Below are 15,000 nucleotides of genomic sequence, written 5' to 3'. Positions count from 1 at the left end.
CTGACCCAGACCCATGACCTTTTTTTAAAATTATTATTCAATTGAATTTAGAATGGGATTAAAATCATTTCAATTCAAATCAAATGGAAGACCAAATAGGTACAGTCCTGCATTGGAGTAATCAGGAGGAACCCGAACAAGCAAAAAGCAAAGATGAAGTCATCAAGAGGAACCTGGATAGGATTCACATTTCAGCTGCTACTCCTCTACCCTCAAACCCATCAAGGCACAGCCAAGTACGCCTTATTCAAACAAAAAAAAAAAACCCAGATCAAAAAATTTAATAAACCTGGCTGCCAGACCATGCTTCTGATCAAGTTAAAATTTAAAACATGTATTCCCCATCACTACTAGATCATAATTGTAAAGTTTCACATTGAATGATTAAGCGGTTCCAGAAAAAACATGATTGAATATTTTTCTTCAATCCAATATGCCTGCCAAACCATGTGCCCTATCAATTATTCCTGAAACTTGTACACCCATCGCTTGGGGAACATTTGTGTGGAGTTTCCACTCGATCTGTCCAGTCATTCTGGAGAAGATTTTTTTTCGGTTTTTGGGTAAATCCAATATGACGTCATATGTGTGAACCTTTTAGTACTCATGGATAGACGGTCATATGTGTAAGTTGCGCCTCGATCTGATCAGCTACTGCAGAGAAGGTTTTTTAAGGTTTTTTTTTTAACAATATGACTGCCTAATCATGTGACCAATGATGTCATCAAAAAATTTATGTGGAGCATTTTATCCTGAAATGACTCAAAAATTTTCACACTGATCAGATGCAGTGTTCTACATATGCAATTATGATGTCAAAACGAAGGCACCTATGACATCATAGAAATCTCACATTCCCCATGAGGAGTACTTGCCTTGCCATGTGGCAAGTATCAATTTTTTCCTTGATACGGTTTCAGAGATAAAGAGGTCCAAAGTTTTTCCAACATGGCTGCCACACCACGTGACTGATGATGTCAAAATTATCAAGATTAGTGCGTGCCTGTACGTGCGTGCGTGGCCGTACGTGCAAAACAAAACAAAAAACTTTCAAACAAATATACAGGCCGTTCCTTCACTCTCGTAAACGACGACTGGATTGGGGCATTGTGTTGATCTATGAATGCGCATAAGAAATCGAGAAATTATTAGAATACAGGAAGTCATCACTATCTGGAAGTCCGTACGTCCCCTGTAATGGGGAACACGCTCTAACTTGGCCATAACTTGGGAACCACTTGTCCGATTAATTTCAAACCTTTTGAAAAGGCAAACAAACAGAGATTGCTGGAATTATAGATAGACAGAAGATATATACTGTGGGTGCAAAACGCCAAGCAACGTGTCCTGTCATTGGTAACTAAGGCGCCCTTTCCCCATCGGTCACGCCTACGCAGCAACGTGTTCTGTCATTGGTTTGGTAAATAAATGGCCATAACTTGGGAAGCACTTGTCCGATTAATATCAAACCTTGAAAAGGCACATACTCAGGTCCCCAGCAATTTCGCTGGCAAGTTTCAATTACATTGGACCAGTGGTTGTCGAGAAACAGCGATCACAGACACACACACACACACACACACACACACACACACACACACACACACACACACACACACACACACACACACACACACACACACACACACACACACACACACACACACACACACACACACACACACACACACACACTGCTGGAATTATAGATAGATGAGGTCCTGCTCAACGCGTGCCTGTACTCAACATGAAGTTCCTCTCGGAAGAAATCAGTATCATCGAATCAAGCAAGGTTGCGATTCTCACGGTGAGCATGCTCTAGTCTCGCACGGTGTCGGTCCTGATGGCGCAGGCCATCCCTTAATTGCCGGTCTTCTCGCTGGTGAGGGATTTCTTCTGCACGACGCCTTGCCTCACGTTCAGTGTTGTCTGCCAAGCGAGCAGCTCGTTCTTCATCAGTTTCAGCTGTGCGAAGCCTTGTCACGCGCGTAGCGTCGCGTGTCAAGCGAGCAGCTCGTGCTTCGTTAGATTGCATTGCGCGTGCATGACGCGCAGCTTCGTTCCTTCGCTCTCGTAAACGACGACTGGATTGGGGCATTGTTTCAATTAGATCGGACCAGTGGTTGTCGATAATTAATTGATAATTGTGACGTCAATTGTGACATCATAGCACCGTGTCCTGTCATTGGTTTGGTAAATAAATAGCCATAACTTGGGAAACAGCTGAAACGGATGAAGAAGAACGATATCAAACCTTGAAAAGGCATATACTCAGGTCCTCAGTGTCAATTGTGACGTCATATCAAACGAAGAAGAAAAATTATGATGTCAATTGTGATGTCATAGCACCGTGTCCTGACCTTGGTTTGGTAAATAAATGGCCATAACTTGGGAACAACTTGTCCAATTAATATCAAACCTTGAAAAAGGCACATCCACAGGGCCCCAGCAATATACCTGGCAAGTTTCAATTAGATCGGACCAGTGGTTGTCGAGAAACAGCCGTCACAGACAGACAGACACACAGAGACACACAGAGATTGCTGGAATTATACATAGATAATATTCTACTTCAGTGGTTCCTCTGATGGTGAAAATTTTGTCTCAATCTGACAGGCGGTTGTGGAGAAAAACAGTAAAGTTATGTGTGGACAAACAAACAAACGGACCCAAATGCAATACCCTCTCCTTCGGCGAGGGTAATGACGTCGGGGCGGACTGAGCATTCGGGCCCCGACCAAAGGCCTGGGGCATCAAAGGGCCCGTGATCAAAAAATAACTAAATAATGTTTCCGTTTTCAGAAATAGGAAAGGAAGGCAATTCTATAACATATATTTAAACATGATATATTAATTATTGAGGGTTGAAAGTCGATTTCAATTGATTCCAGAAAAAAAAAATGCAGTAAAGTTATTTATTACTGTTAAAATTAAACATTTAACCTGCTTTAACCAAACAGCATATACTACCACTATTAAAGCTACAGTTTCAAATTTTACAATAAAATATTAACCATAAATGTTCGTTTAAAAAACACGGGGTTTTGTACCCTCTTTAACGGGGTTTTGTACCCTCTTTATGCAAAAAAATTATTGACCATCTTCACACAGATGTTTTGCTAATCTGATAGAGAATTTCTGAAAGAGAAATACCGCATTAGTCTTTCACAGCCTCATTGCATGCCGGCCCGCTGGACTGCTTGAGCATTAACTTGACTTTCACCAAGCCCGAATGTGCTTGAGCCGGGTGGGAGGGGGTGTTGGTGGAGGGGGTTGGTGGAGTGTGGGGGGTTGGTGGAGGGGGTTGGTGGAGTGTGGGGTGGGGGTTGATTATACCTTCATTCTTCTTCTTTGTGTTTGTTGGCATTATCAGATCCGTGAGGCTCGATAAACGCAACACACTCAAACTCATAAGCGACAGCCAAATACAAAAATATAATAGTAATAAATAATATAAAAAATGCTTCGGGACTTTATACTGTTCGCCCCGTTTCCTTGATGAATTTTAAGACCAAGTTAAAGAGTCGAGGATACATCTAACTCAGTTAGCAAAGTGTATCCAGTACGCCTGACCAGGGAATACACTGAAGGGTGTATCCGGGGATCCTAAATCAGATGAGACTTTTTAACCAGGTTCCTTGAATCATCATCACACCATTTGAAAGCCTTTATCCCTGAGCAGGGGTCAGCTTTTTGCGGGCTTCAATCATCGTTACCTTTCCTGTTGGAAATGTTTTTTTTCACGGCCGGATGCCCTTCCTGATGCCAACCCTTTAGTCGCCTTCGATATGCAGGGATAATTACCAGTATACTGGTGCTCATTTCGCCGACCTTTGGAAGGATGACAGGCTGAGTCAACCCCCATGATGCTAACTCAGCGGCCAGCGGGGCTCAACCAGGTTCCTTGAATAACGAATAGATTATGTCCGGTTTGGATGTGAGATCTCTGATGAATTTATTAAACTCCGACCCATGAGCAGCTAAGCTTTATGCAAATCATTGGATAATTTTCATTAATCAGCAGGGGAATCCTGGGACTGTTTGGAGTCCACCCCTCTGTGTTTTTAGCTTGATTGGCTGAATATTTTATTAACAATTTTGGAAGAAAACCCCATCCAGCCCAAATGTTTGATGGCTGCGGCAGAAATAATATTGATTTTCTCAGATCTGTTGCCCGCTTGAGCTGTACAATTTACGACTTCGGTGATAAAAACAATGAACCTCATTTTTGTAATACAGGCAATCCTCGGGTTACGACGGTCTCTACGTACACGTTTCGTGGTCACGACGCATCTCCCATAAATTATTAAGAAAAAAAACAAGTGCAAAAACGTCCGAAAATTAGCCAAAAAAAGTGATCGATCTTGCTTTGAGTCTAATCTGAACAGTAGAAACACCCCGACCATCCATGCCATTGGCATTTCCTACCTCTGAAAGCCTTTGTTGACTTTTTGCAGCGAGAAAGTTCGCCCCTCCGTGAGTGTTGAATACCTCATGTGGACCTCTTGTTTCTTCATACCGTACTCTTACCAAATCAATATCTCTCTAAATATATTCTGAGGTCGCAAACTCATGACTGAAGAAAGCAGGGAAACACACAAAACAGCCGCGGCGATCAGGGAAGACACTTGGAGTGTGGATTGAACTTTTTCTTGCTCAGCTGTGGTTTACCTCGCTCATTCTACGTTTTCCAAGTTTCGGTTAACAATGCAAGGTAATAAACGTAAACATAAATATCATATAGATAAATTACGACGTTGATCCAAGTAAGAAGAATAACCTCTCTGCAATGAGTCAGGAAAATTAAGTGACTTTCTGCAGGAAGAGGACTTTTACAGTGAGTTTTGAATTCACGAAGAGTCAAAACCAGTTTTGAAACCTAATGTGAATCTAAACATAGACTGGAGACTGACGACAACAACTTGATTTGGCCTGAACACGTCATCGGGAAAACCCGCAACATCGGAAAAATCAATAAACAAGCAGCATCATTATTTTAGCCGCAGAGGTCGAAGTTGAAGGAAAAAGTTGCGGCTAATAGTCCGAATTTTACGGTAGTGCTTTGGCTGAAAGACCACCATCAACGGCGTATCCCAATGAGCCTTATGTTGATTCAGGAGAAGGCTAAAAGATTGTTTGAGGAATGAGGGGCAGAACACACTAAAAGGTGTGTTCCGACTTACGTGGAAAATTGCGTTACGACGCATCGTAGGAACGAAACTCCGGCGTAAGTCGAGGACCCCCTGTATTTATACCCACGTCAGTGATTGCTCTCTCTCTCAGTTTGCCATTCTGTATCTTTTGTCTCAGTCTGAACTCCCACTGATTTAGTTAGAACATTAACTGGGCCCTCAGTTTTGGTCTTGCTCCTAACCACATTTACTGGGGTCTTAATTTTCTTAATTTTGGGGACCATCTGGATAGCCTCAGCATAAGTCAGTTTCCCCTGCATCTTCACCAGATGTATCTGGGCAGCTCTTTAGAATTTGGGGCATCCTCTGAAGGCTGCACTATGTTCCCCACCACAATTAGCACAAGATATTTTTTCACTGGTGCAGCTTCCGTATTCGTGCTCTCCATTACATTTGCTGCAGCGCTGTTTGCCACGACAGGTTGGAGCACAATGACCGAACTTTTGGCACTTGTAACATGTTAAGGGGGCTGGAATGTATTCCCAGACAGTGAAGGCTTGATACAGCAGGAAAAACTTTTGGGGGGAGGACTGGGTTGCTGAAGGACAAAACCACCCAGGTGGTATAGACTTTGACCCCATCCCTGACCGTGGTGAGATGGCGAGCGTCAACAACTCCCACATCTGCTAAATGTCTCTTGATGTCGTCAATTTCAATGGAGGGAACAAACCCGTAAATGACTCCTCGACTCTCCCTCAGATCCCGTGGAATCTGACACGAGACACAGACCCCGCCAAAATGCGAGGCTCTCTTCACCGTCTCCCACTGAGAGACTGATTTACATTCAATGAAAATGTCGCCCAATCTGAGCTGACGCTGGACATGTCTCCAAATTATTTTTTAATCAGTGTAGCCATTTTAATTAGGTTGTCAGAGCTTAGGGGTTTAAAACCATCAGAGGCTGAAACTATGATCAATAGTTTGGCAAGGTGCTCATCGGGAATAGAGGTGGCCTTAACCACTTTGAGAGGATCCAACCCATCGGTACTCTCCCGCCGTGGTCTGCCCCACTTCCTAGTTTAATTAACCGACCAAGATGAATCCTCATCATCTTCACCAGACATGGCCATCCTTGATCACCTCCTCCCGAACCCCGGGAAGATTAACTTGGCCAATTGAGCTCAGAATCGATCGTAATACAAGTAAACCAGGATACAGAATACCAGAAAAATCCAATACACCCTCGACACTCAAAACCGGCCTCCAATGGTGTCCGCACGAACTCCCTCCCCTCGGCCGACTTGACTCCAATCGCTCTTCCTTTATGTCCCGGCCTCCCTGATTCAATCCTGTTTCTCCACGTTCGTTATTATTATTGCCAAATGATAAAATTATTATGATGGTTGTAAATATTTTTAGTATTAATAGATACGTGCTTTGTTACAATGTTATCATTACTTTTGTTATTTGTTTTGTAATTAGAATGCCATGCCGTGTTGGAAGGACCTAATACGCTGCTCAGTACACCTTAACATGAATGTGCGTTTAAAACATGAAATGCTTCCGAATTCTTTGTAGCTAATTACCCTAAATCAACTCAGTAGATCATGACAGTGATTTTGGTGTGTCACATTCTATATCAGAACGCTCAAAGAGAACATCAAAAACATCACACGCGCACACACGCACATACACACACACACACACACACACACACACACACACACACACACACACACACACACACACACACACACACACACACACACACACACACACACTTATTGTCGATACGCCTGAAAGCGACCATTTGTTTTCATTGGAAAAATCTTCACACGTAGTATGTTCTGTACTCTGAAACACGTGGTGCACCATTTTCTGGCTCGTTAATTGCAGCGTACGAGCAGAGTACCCGCCCGACGGGCGATTTTGTTCCAAATATGCAATATGTTCTTCTGACACATACCTATATTTGGGCGGTGCATTGGGAACTGACAACTCTGCGTAGGCAAAAAATAAATAACCCAGGTTACGTGCATGAAGTAAAAACATACCTACTGCTTATACTTGAAAACATCTCACCATCCTGGAAAGCGTAGGGACAGGAATATTGTACTGTAAATGGTGGAGACTTGTAATACCCTCCACCACCTGGAGGCAGCGCTACATGGTACACATTTACGTCAGGAATTTGCATCTCCCCCTCCTCCCAAGACCACCGGCAAAGATAAAAACACCCGATACATTATTTAGGGCCTTCTTCTTCTTATTCTTCTTTGTGTGCAGCCTGTGCCTACTGGTTGCATCATTGGTTGATGGCATGGCAAAGCAGCTGATGCAATGCCCCTATTTCCAGTACATTGGTAATCATTCCACCAGCATCGAAAGGATGACAGGCTGAGTCAACCCCACCTAGTGTTAATTCAATGGCTGACAGGGGGTCAAACTCAGGAGCCTGAGATAAGCTTGCAACCTTCAACACTCAGCCAACACCAAACTAATTGGGGTCATGCTGATCCTATGTAATCACACCAAGACTTCAGGAGGAGCATGACTGAGACACACACACACACACACACACACACACACACACACACACACACACACACACACACACACACACACACAATTGTAAGGATTTGTTTTTAATCCACAAATGTTTGTTTTAGAAAACTTTTATTTCGCACTTCGTCATTCAAACTTTAATCGAGGGGGCCCAAAGACCCCTTTTGCCCGAGGATCCGCAATACAATCAGTCCGGCCCTGCATGACGCAATAATAATATAGAATGACACTCACTATAACAGATACCTCCACCAGCCTGAACAGTTTACGTTTTGTCTCCCACCGGCAGAACGGATCTGCATCCGGACCTTAAACAAAATCCAACCAGATTGTTCTTAGCACCTATCCAACTCATCCACCAAGTTTTGTCATAATCTGTCCACAATGGTATGAAATATCGTGCTATATATCGTTTTCGGCCACATCTCTCAATGGTGAAGAACCACTGAAAAAACTAGAATGGCACTCGGTAAAGTGCATACCTCCACCAGGCTGAACAGTTTATGTTTTGTCTCCCAATGATAGGCCGGATCTGCTGACGTGGACCACAATCAAATTGGCTTGTTCTTGTCATCGAGCCAACTCATTCACAGAGTTTTCTCACAATCCATCAACACCTTTTTGAGAAAATGTGCTACAGTGTCGGATGCTGACATTCGCAGTCTGACTATTCGCAGATCCCATGTATTTGAGGCTCATAAGGTGTGACCTACTTCTACATTAGTGCTACACGTATTCACAGGTGTTCTTTGTTGTTGTTAACGCTTCAAAACTTGTCTCCTACAGCCACCTATGAAAATAGAAATCACCTAACATCACACCATTACATTAAAAAGTGCAAAAACGAATGACAACTGCAGCCCAATGAGCTTACTTCCAATCATCAGCAAGGTCATGGAATCCATCATCGCAATTGACATAAAATAATTCCTTTTCTCCAACAGCCTCGTCTCAGATCATCAATTCAAATTCAGACCTGGCAACTCTACCTTGGACATGCTGCTTCGACTCTCCCAACAATGGATGGAGGCCCTCAATATCAAACATGAGATCAGGGCAGTCTCCATGGACATATTGTTGTAGAGCTGGGCGTCGGTTGCAAGCACGACCACGAGGTGGAGCAGTAGGGTCGACTCTACCAAACACCCGGAATCTAGATCGTACCGTTCGGAAAACTCCAAGGGTACGGGTCCCTTACAGGACCGTGAATCGTCAATAATTCCACCACGTGGGACAGTGTTATTTGCCAAACTTCAAAATACCTAGAGACCCACGTGGCGAGCTACCGAGTATTCACACCCTCAACGGCACTCTTATGGGACGAGCCGTATGCGTGCTCGACCCGTGAGTGACCCGAGCGGATGGTTACCGAGCTTCCTTCACTCCCAAATGCACACCACTACGGCAACAACGGCCTTCTTTAATTCTCCCAACACGCACCGCATTAAACCAATGAAGAAAACACAAAAACGAGCTGATACACTTAACACATGGATATTTATTTACAATGGGTGGGGAAGGAACACATAAGAGCAGAATTATCCGACAATAAAGAAATGCAATGTACAAAGAGCAAGCACTTAACAATTTCTACTTACAGACGGGGCCCCAAATACACACGCGCACACACAAATAGCCCAAAAAGTAAATGGAACTTCCCGCCTCGTGCGGCCCTTGTCGATCGGATTCGGCGGGACTTGAACCCGCAGCTCGATGCCGCTGCAAACACCGGGTACGGAGGCAATGCCAGGCTCCAGCACGCGACGAGATCAGAGCCAGCGAAGAGATGCGGACCGAGAGCCAGGTCACGCCAGCGACGAGATGAGCAGAGAGCCAGAGCACGCGCACGAACAGACGGGGCGCAGATTGTTTCTCTCCGCGCTCGAGCCGACAACCAAAACTCTCCTCTTTCTCCGATCGCGCTGCAACCTTATTCGCCCTTGTCCGGGGGGGGACACCTCCTCCCTCCCCGCTTTCCCACACTGGACGGTTTCGGCATGAAAAATGCGCTCGTCGCCCTGTCATTGGCCAAAACGGGCGCCAAGGTCATTGATTGGACCGTGGGGCGTGACGGCCGTCCCACGGACCGCCCTCCAAACAGGCAGAGGATCATTATCCAGCGTGGGCTCCGCCCACGTACATGCCGACACGTACGCAGGCAATGGCGTCAGTGTGAGGAAGCGAGGTTAAGATGAGGGTGATGCTGGTGTTGTTGTAGTTATGGTTGTAATAAAACTCCTAACTATCAAAATAACCTCGGAGTGCATGTATATTTAATTACCCATTAAACAAGGGACGGGACCCTAACTAGAAACACATACTTACCGATATAACTGTTCTATAGGACCTATATGTTGAGTGTTCATGGCTTCCAGATTCGTAACAATATCTCAAACTTTTGATACAACCTGGCATCCTGCACTGCTCTTCAAACTGTCTGCCTATGGAATCCAAGGCCAGCTCCACTCATGGATTACTGACACCCTCCACTCTCATAATCAACATGTTGCTCTCAACAGAACGGAAGATTCTGATCAATGTGAATTAAAGATTGCAAGTGACAAGCTTGCTTTCTCCTCGTCCAAACTAAGCTATAGGAAGACAGTCAACATTGTTATAATAATAGAAAACATGAGTGGAGGCTTTGATTAAATTGCAAATGCTCATTACATCCATATATTGTAACTCCTGAACATGTCTAAGACTTTTGCACAGAAGTGCATCATGTTGCAGAAATGATTTCTAAGGGGTAATCATCATCATCATCATCTGATCGAGCTAACTCGGGTACACCCTTCGATTACTTGCCACTTGATTTTACTCGAGTCGCAACACTTGCAGTCGCAACTCCAGCGAGTGTAATCGGGGATAATAAATGCTTAATACAGTATAGCGTAGTGATTTCCATATTGAGTGTTTAGAATAAGCATAAAGTAATTCAATGTAATCACATATGCGCATCGCTAATTCATATAGTTGGAAATGTCAAACCCACCCGATTGCGTGTCTAAAATTCCTGCGAGCCTTTATTATCCCGCCCCCCCGGAGGGAGGGAGCGGGATATTATAATCGTCCGGTTTGTTTGTTTGTCAGTCTGTCTGTTAGCAACTTTACGGCAAAACGGCTTTAGCAAACACCATCAAATTTAATCCACAGGTGGGCAATGAACCTTGGACGACCCCATTAACTTTTGGGTCCAATGGGATTAAAGGTCAAGGTCAAGGTCACGAAAACATCAAAATCGTTTTTCGCTCATAACTTCATCAAAAAATGATCTGATTTACTTCAAACTAAGCTTATAGTGAACCTTATTCTATTTGTCACTTATAATCCTACCCATTCCTATAGTGAAAAATGCATATTTGTGAAGATCGGTGGGGTCCGAAGTTTTGGGGGTCATGGTCATCGGTCAAAATTACAAATTTTCCATTAAAACTAAAACATGGTTACGAAAATACAACTTTACGGGAAAACGGCTGGCTCAAACACTGTCAAATTGTATCCACAGGTGCGTAATGAACCTCGGACGACCCCATTAACTTTTGGGTCCAATTAGGTCAAAGGTCAAGGTCAGGTCACGAGAAGGTCAAATTCATTTTACAGTCATAACTTCATCAAAAATGGTTTAATTGACTTCAAACTAAGACGAAAATATTCCTTATTCTATTCCTTATAATCAACATTCAGGTTAAGGATGTATTAAATTTTAATTTGATCCCCAAAATAACTTTATGCCTTAAATGGGTGGGATTTGTTGTGCCTGGCACCACTTGTTTGATGTTTTATTCCTTCATTTTCTGTCTCAATGTTCTCTTTTTGTGACACACTTGGCCATTTCTGCAAGTTTAGGTGGCAAAAATGACATTGTCATCACCTCAGATAGGCCTTGGTACAGAAACTGCAACTCAAGGTGGAAAAAAAATGTAAGCTCTACCCATAGAGCAGGTGAAGGACAAATGTTGGAGGAGAGGGGAGCAAATTGTCATCGGTGACGGGCGAAGTTATAAAAGGCAGAGAAAGTCAGGAACCCGGGGAGAGATCTTGCCTGACACGACACCGAGTGGCCACTGGAATTGATAGCTTGCCAGGTGGAAGCCACTTCCCCGTTCGGGTGAAGTCACGCCCACCTCACCCATTGACGTCACTCCTCCCCACCGCTTGTCGCCCAGCACAAGCATGGTTCGTACCGTTTTTGGTGTTAGGAATATTTGAAATTCCATGAGTTTCCATGACTTTTCTACGGCCCTTAATGGCTTTTCCATGACCCCACAAAGGCATATTTACTCACCCCTACCTCAAAACACATCAGCAAAATTATGCAAATTATCAAGGATTTAAAGTCGACCACTACCCTGCTTAAGTTGAACAGCAGATTAGGTGACTGTTAACATGGCAATGTAGTGGGCTGGACACATGAGGCACGTAAAGAACAAAGCAGGCCAGATATCAAAACTTGTCCATAAATGAAAATCATTGGTCGAGCTGTCCTGAGCTGCAGATTTGTGATGTCTATGCAATGATATGTACGTGGTGAAGTAACATTAAACAAATAACATTCTCATTTCACAACTCTGATCATAAATGGGAACGTCCCCGAAATAGAGGGTACTTTAACAGAGACAGATCGTTTTACTGCAAGAGAAACGGCTGGTGTCGTTCTGTGAGAACATTGGTTGAGCTGTCCTGCACTGAAATTTCATGATGTGTCAATGGGAAATTGCATTTTGATTATGAAACAAGACTTATGAGTGGACCTCGGGAAAGTACATATTTGTTTTGGTAAGGAAATAACAAAAAACACACTCGCTCTCAATTTCCAGGATTTTCCATGATGTCGGTGAAATTCCATTACTTTCCAGGCTTGGAAAAGTATTTTGTTAAATTCCAGGACTTTCCAAGATTTCCACCACCTATATGAACCCTGCCAAGACGCTTTGGCTTTGACCTGCATAGGACGTTCTTCTTGCAAGCAACTTTTACCAGATTTTACTGAGGAACTTTGCTTCATCTTCTCTCATCTTCTCTCGTGTGACTGAGGCCTTAAGGAATCGGATAATTAAGAATTTGCCATCCATCGCTTGGTTTATTCCATGGATGAGTATGCTGGTAAGGGTTAACTTAATAGAAATTAGATCCATTTTGTTATTGTTTATTGCTTGCTTCCTGAACATTCCCAAACCTGTTATTGAATCAATAACAAAAACCTGACTTTCCAAACCTGACGTGGTCTCTGGCCGAATCGGTTTGTTCGAACAATTTTATCTAATGCCTCTATCCTGTTGAAGGCAGATTGATTGATGAGAAGATCATATCACATGTCTCAGTTGCTTGGCCGAAAATAAGTTATGTCATATGACTACCTATCATCACGGCACTCGCTCGTACCAAGGAACTCCATCTGTACGGTAAGTCAGCTTGGGGCAAGTGATCCGCCAAGTCTCTGAGACGAGGGATTGTCATGGTCGTTTTGACACAACTCATCAGATTCCAACCGGGCTACCAGGATGGTTTGGTGACTGTAACAATAAATGTTTTTTTTGTTTTTGCCACATGAAAATAAGAAAAACAAAGATAGTAATTACCTCCAAACCTTCCGGTGTTCGTGGTTTCTTGATATCATTATCCTGAAAGGCACCATCACCTTCCCAATCCGAGCCAGGTTTTTCCTGTTCACTCTGCTCACTGGGTGCATCATCTGCGCTCTCACTGCATGCTTCATCTGCACTCTCACTCTGTGACAGCACCATGAACAGGGAACTTCACACTATATTTCACACATATTCTAGAATTAGTACCTATTCCTGAACAATAATGTCTGCAGCCACAGCATGAAAAGTACCTTAACAATGTCATCAAATCATCCAATCGGATGCAGTTTTGGTTTATACATTGTTATAAGATAATGTGTGTGTGTGTGTGTATATATATATATATATATATATATATATATATATATATATATATATATATATATATATATATATATATATATATATATATATATATATATATATATATATATATATATATATAGCTGCAAAAGTAGGGATACAGTCAGGAATATACCAGTATATCATTACTGTATACATATATATATATACATATATATATATATATATATATTTTTGTGGGGGGAGGGGTATTTTCCTGATAATGAACCCACTTGTCCCATTGATGCTGTCGCACATCGATATAACCTGCATAGAAATCTTTAGGATGGGAACACAACCATTTCAAGATGTGCTTTGACATCTTAATCATCTGTAAAATACATGCTCTTTGAGTGGTCCAAATGAATTTAAATCACAAGAGGATGACTCTCTGGATCATTTCGGACACGATTAATAACTCCAATCCTACATCTGCTCGATTAGAACATGTCACATTTGCTCTTTGAGAACGAGCCCGATCAGGAAGTAAAGTCACACCATGAAACAGCATACCTGGCAGTCTTCTGCTTGTTGCTCGTCTAACTTATTTCCATTATTAACTGGAACTGCACTCGGTAGAGCGCATACCTCCGCCAGGCTGAACAGTTTATGTTTTGAATTCCACTGATAAACCGGATCTGGAGTTGGACCTCAACCAAAATCTAATCGGTTTGTTCTTATCACCAAACCAACTAATCCCCCATGTTTTGTGATAACTCGTCCATAACTTTTTGAAATACCATGCTATACATTGTTTTTGGCCCTATCTCTCAATGGTGAAGAATCACTTTGAAAAAAATAAAATAAAATTCTCTATTTTTTTTTTAGTCTGTGATGGTGGGACAAAGCACTCGTCGCCCATTTTGTCCATGCTGTCAGACATTGACGGGTATTTCTACTCGAGTAATATATAAACCGATTTTTCAATTAATACAAAATCCCTCACTTATAAACCGTTAATTGAATGGAAAATCAAACCCAACCAAGCTGAAGTGTTCATATGACTGGCGTTTTCATCTTCACGAACAGTTCTGTCGTCGTCTTCTGAATTGCTCGCACAAGGCTTGAAATGACATGGCTCCACAATCCCCCCCCACCCCGAAAGCATTTTCATTGCTAATTTTGTCTCCAATAGTTTCTTCAAAATCCCAATGATCACTTTCAACATTCTGAGAACCATCAGTGTTGCTCATGACGATGGAATCGGGATCGGAATCAGAGCTTGACATGCACCATTTCTCTATGTAAAGCCGCTATTTGGATCAATATGGCTTCCAGATGTGACGTCACGAGAGAAATCCAAAATTGACACTCTCGGGCTTTTTTGGACTATTTGTGATTGGTAAAAAAAATAACAAATTTGCTTTTTTCCC

At 42.8% G+C, this 15,000-nt stretch overlaps 1 protein-coding gene across 3 annotated transcripts in view; it reads right to left on the bottom strand.

Annotated features, from left to right (window-relative positions):
- Positions 1 to 15,000, bottom strand: part of LOC147030879 (hepatoma-derived growth factor-related protein 2-like) — a 132,262-nt gene that overhangs the window by 86,883 nt on the left and 30,379 nt on the right. For all 3 annotated transcript variants that reach the window (XM_085875410.1, XM_085875411.1, XM_085875413.1), the window contains exon 4: positions 13,280 to 13,429. In XM_085875410.1, the coding sequence (XP_085731536.1) occupies positions 13,280 to 13,429 (150 nt within the window). The remainder of the gene's footprint in view (positions 1 to 13,279; positions 13,430 to 15,000) is intronic.

This window comes from Eptatretus burgeri, chromosome 3, assembly GCF_056783735.1.
Source record: "Eptatretus burgeri isolate ZD-2024b chromosome 3, Ebu_testis_v1, whole genome shotgun sequence".
Lineage (NCBI taxonomy): Eukaryota > Metazoa > Chordata > Myxini > Myxiniformes > Myxinidae > Eptatretus > Eptatretus burgeri.
This window is presented reverse-complemented; position numbering and strand designations above follow the sequence as displayed.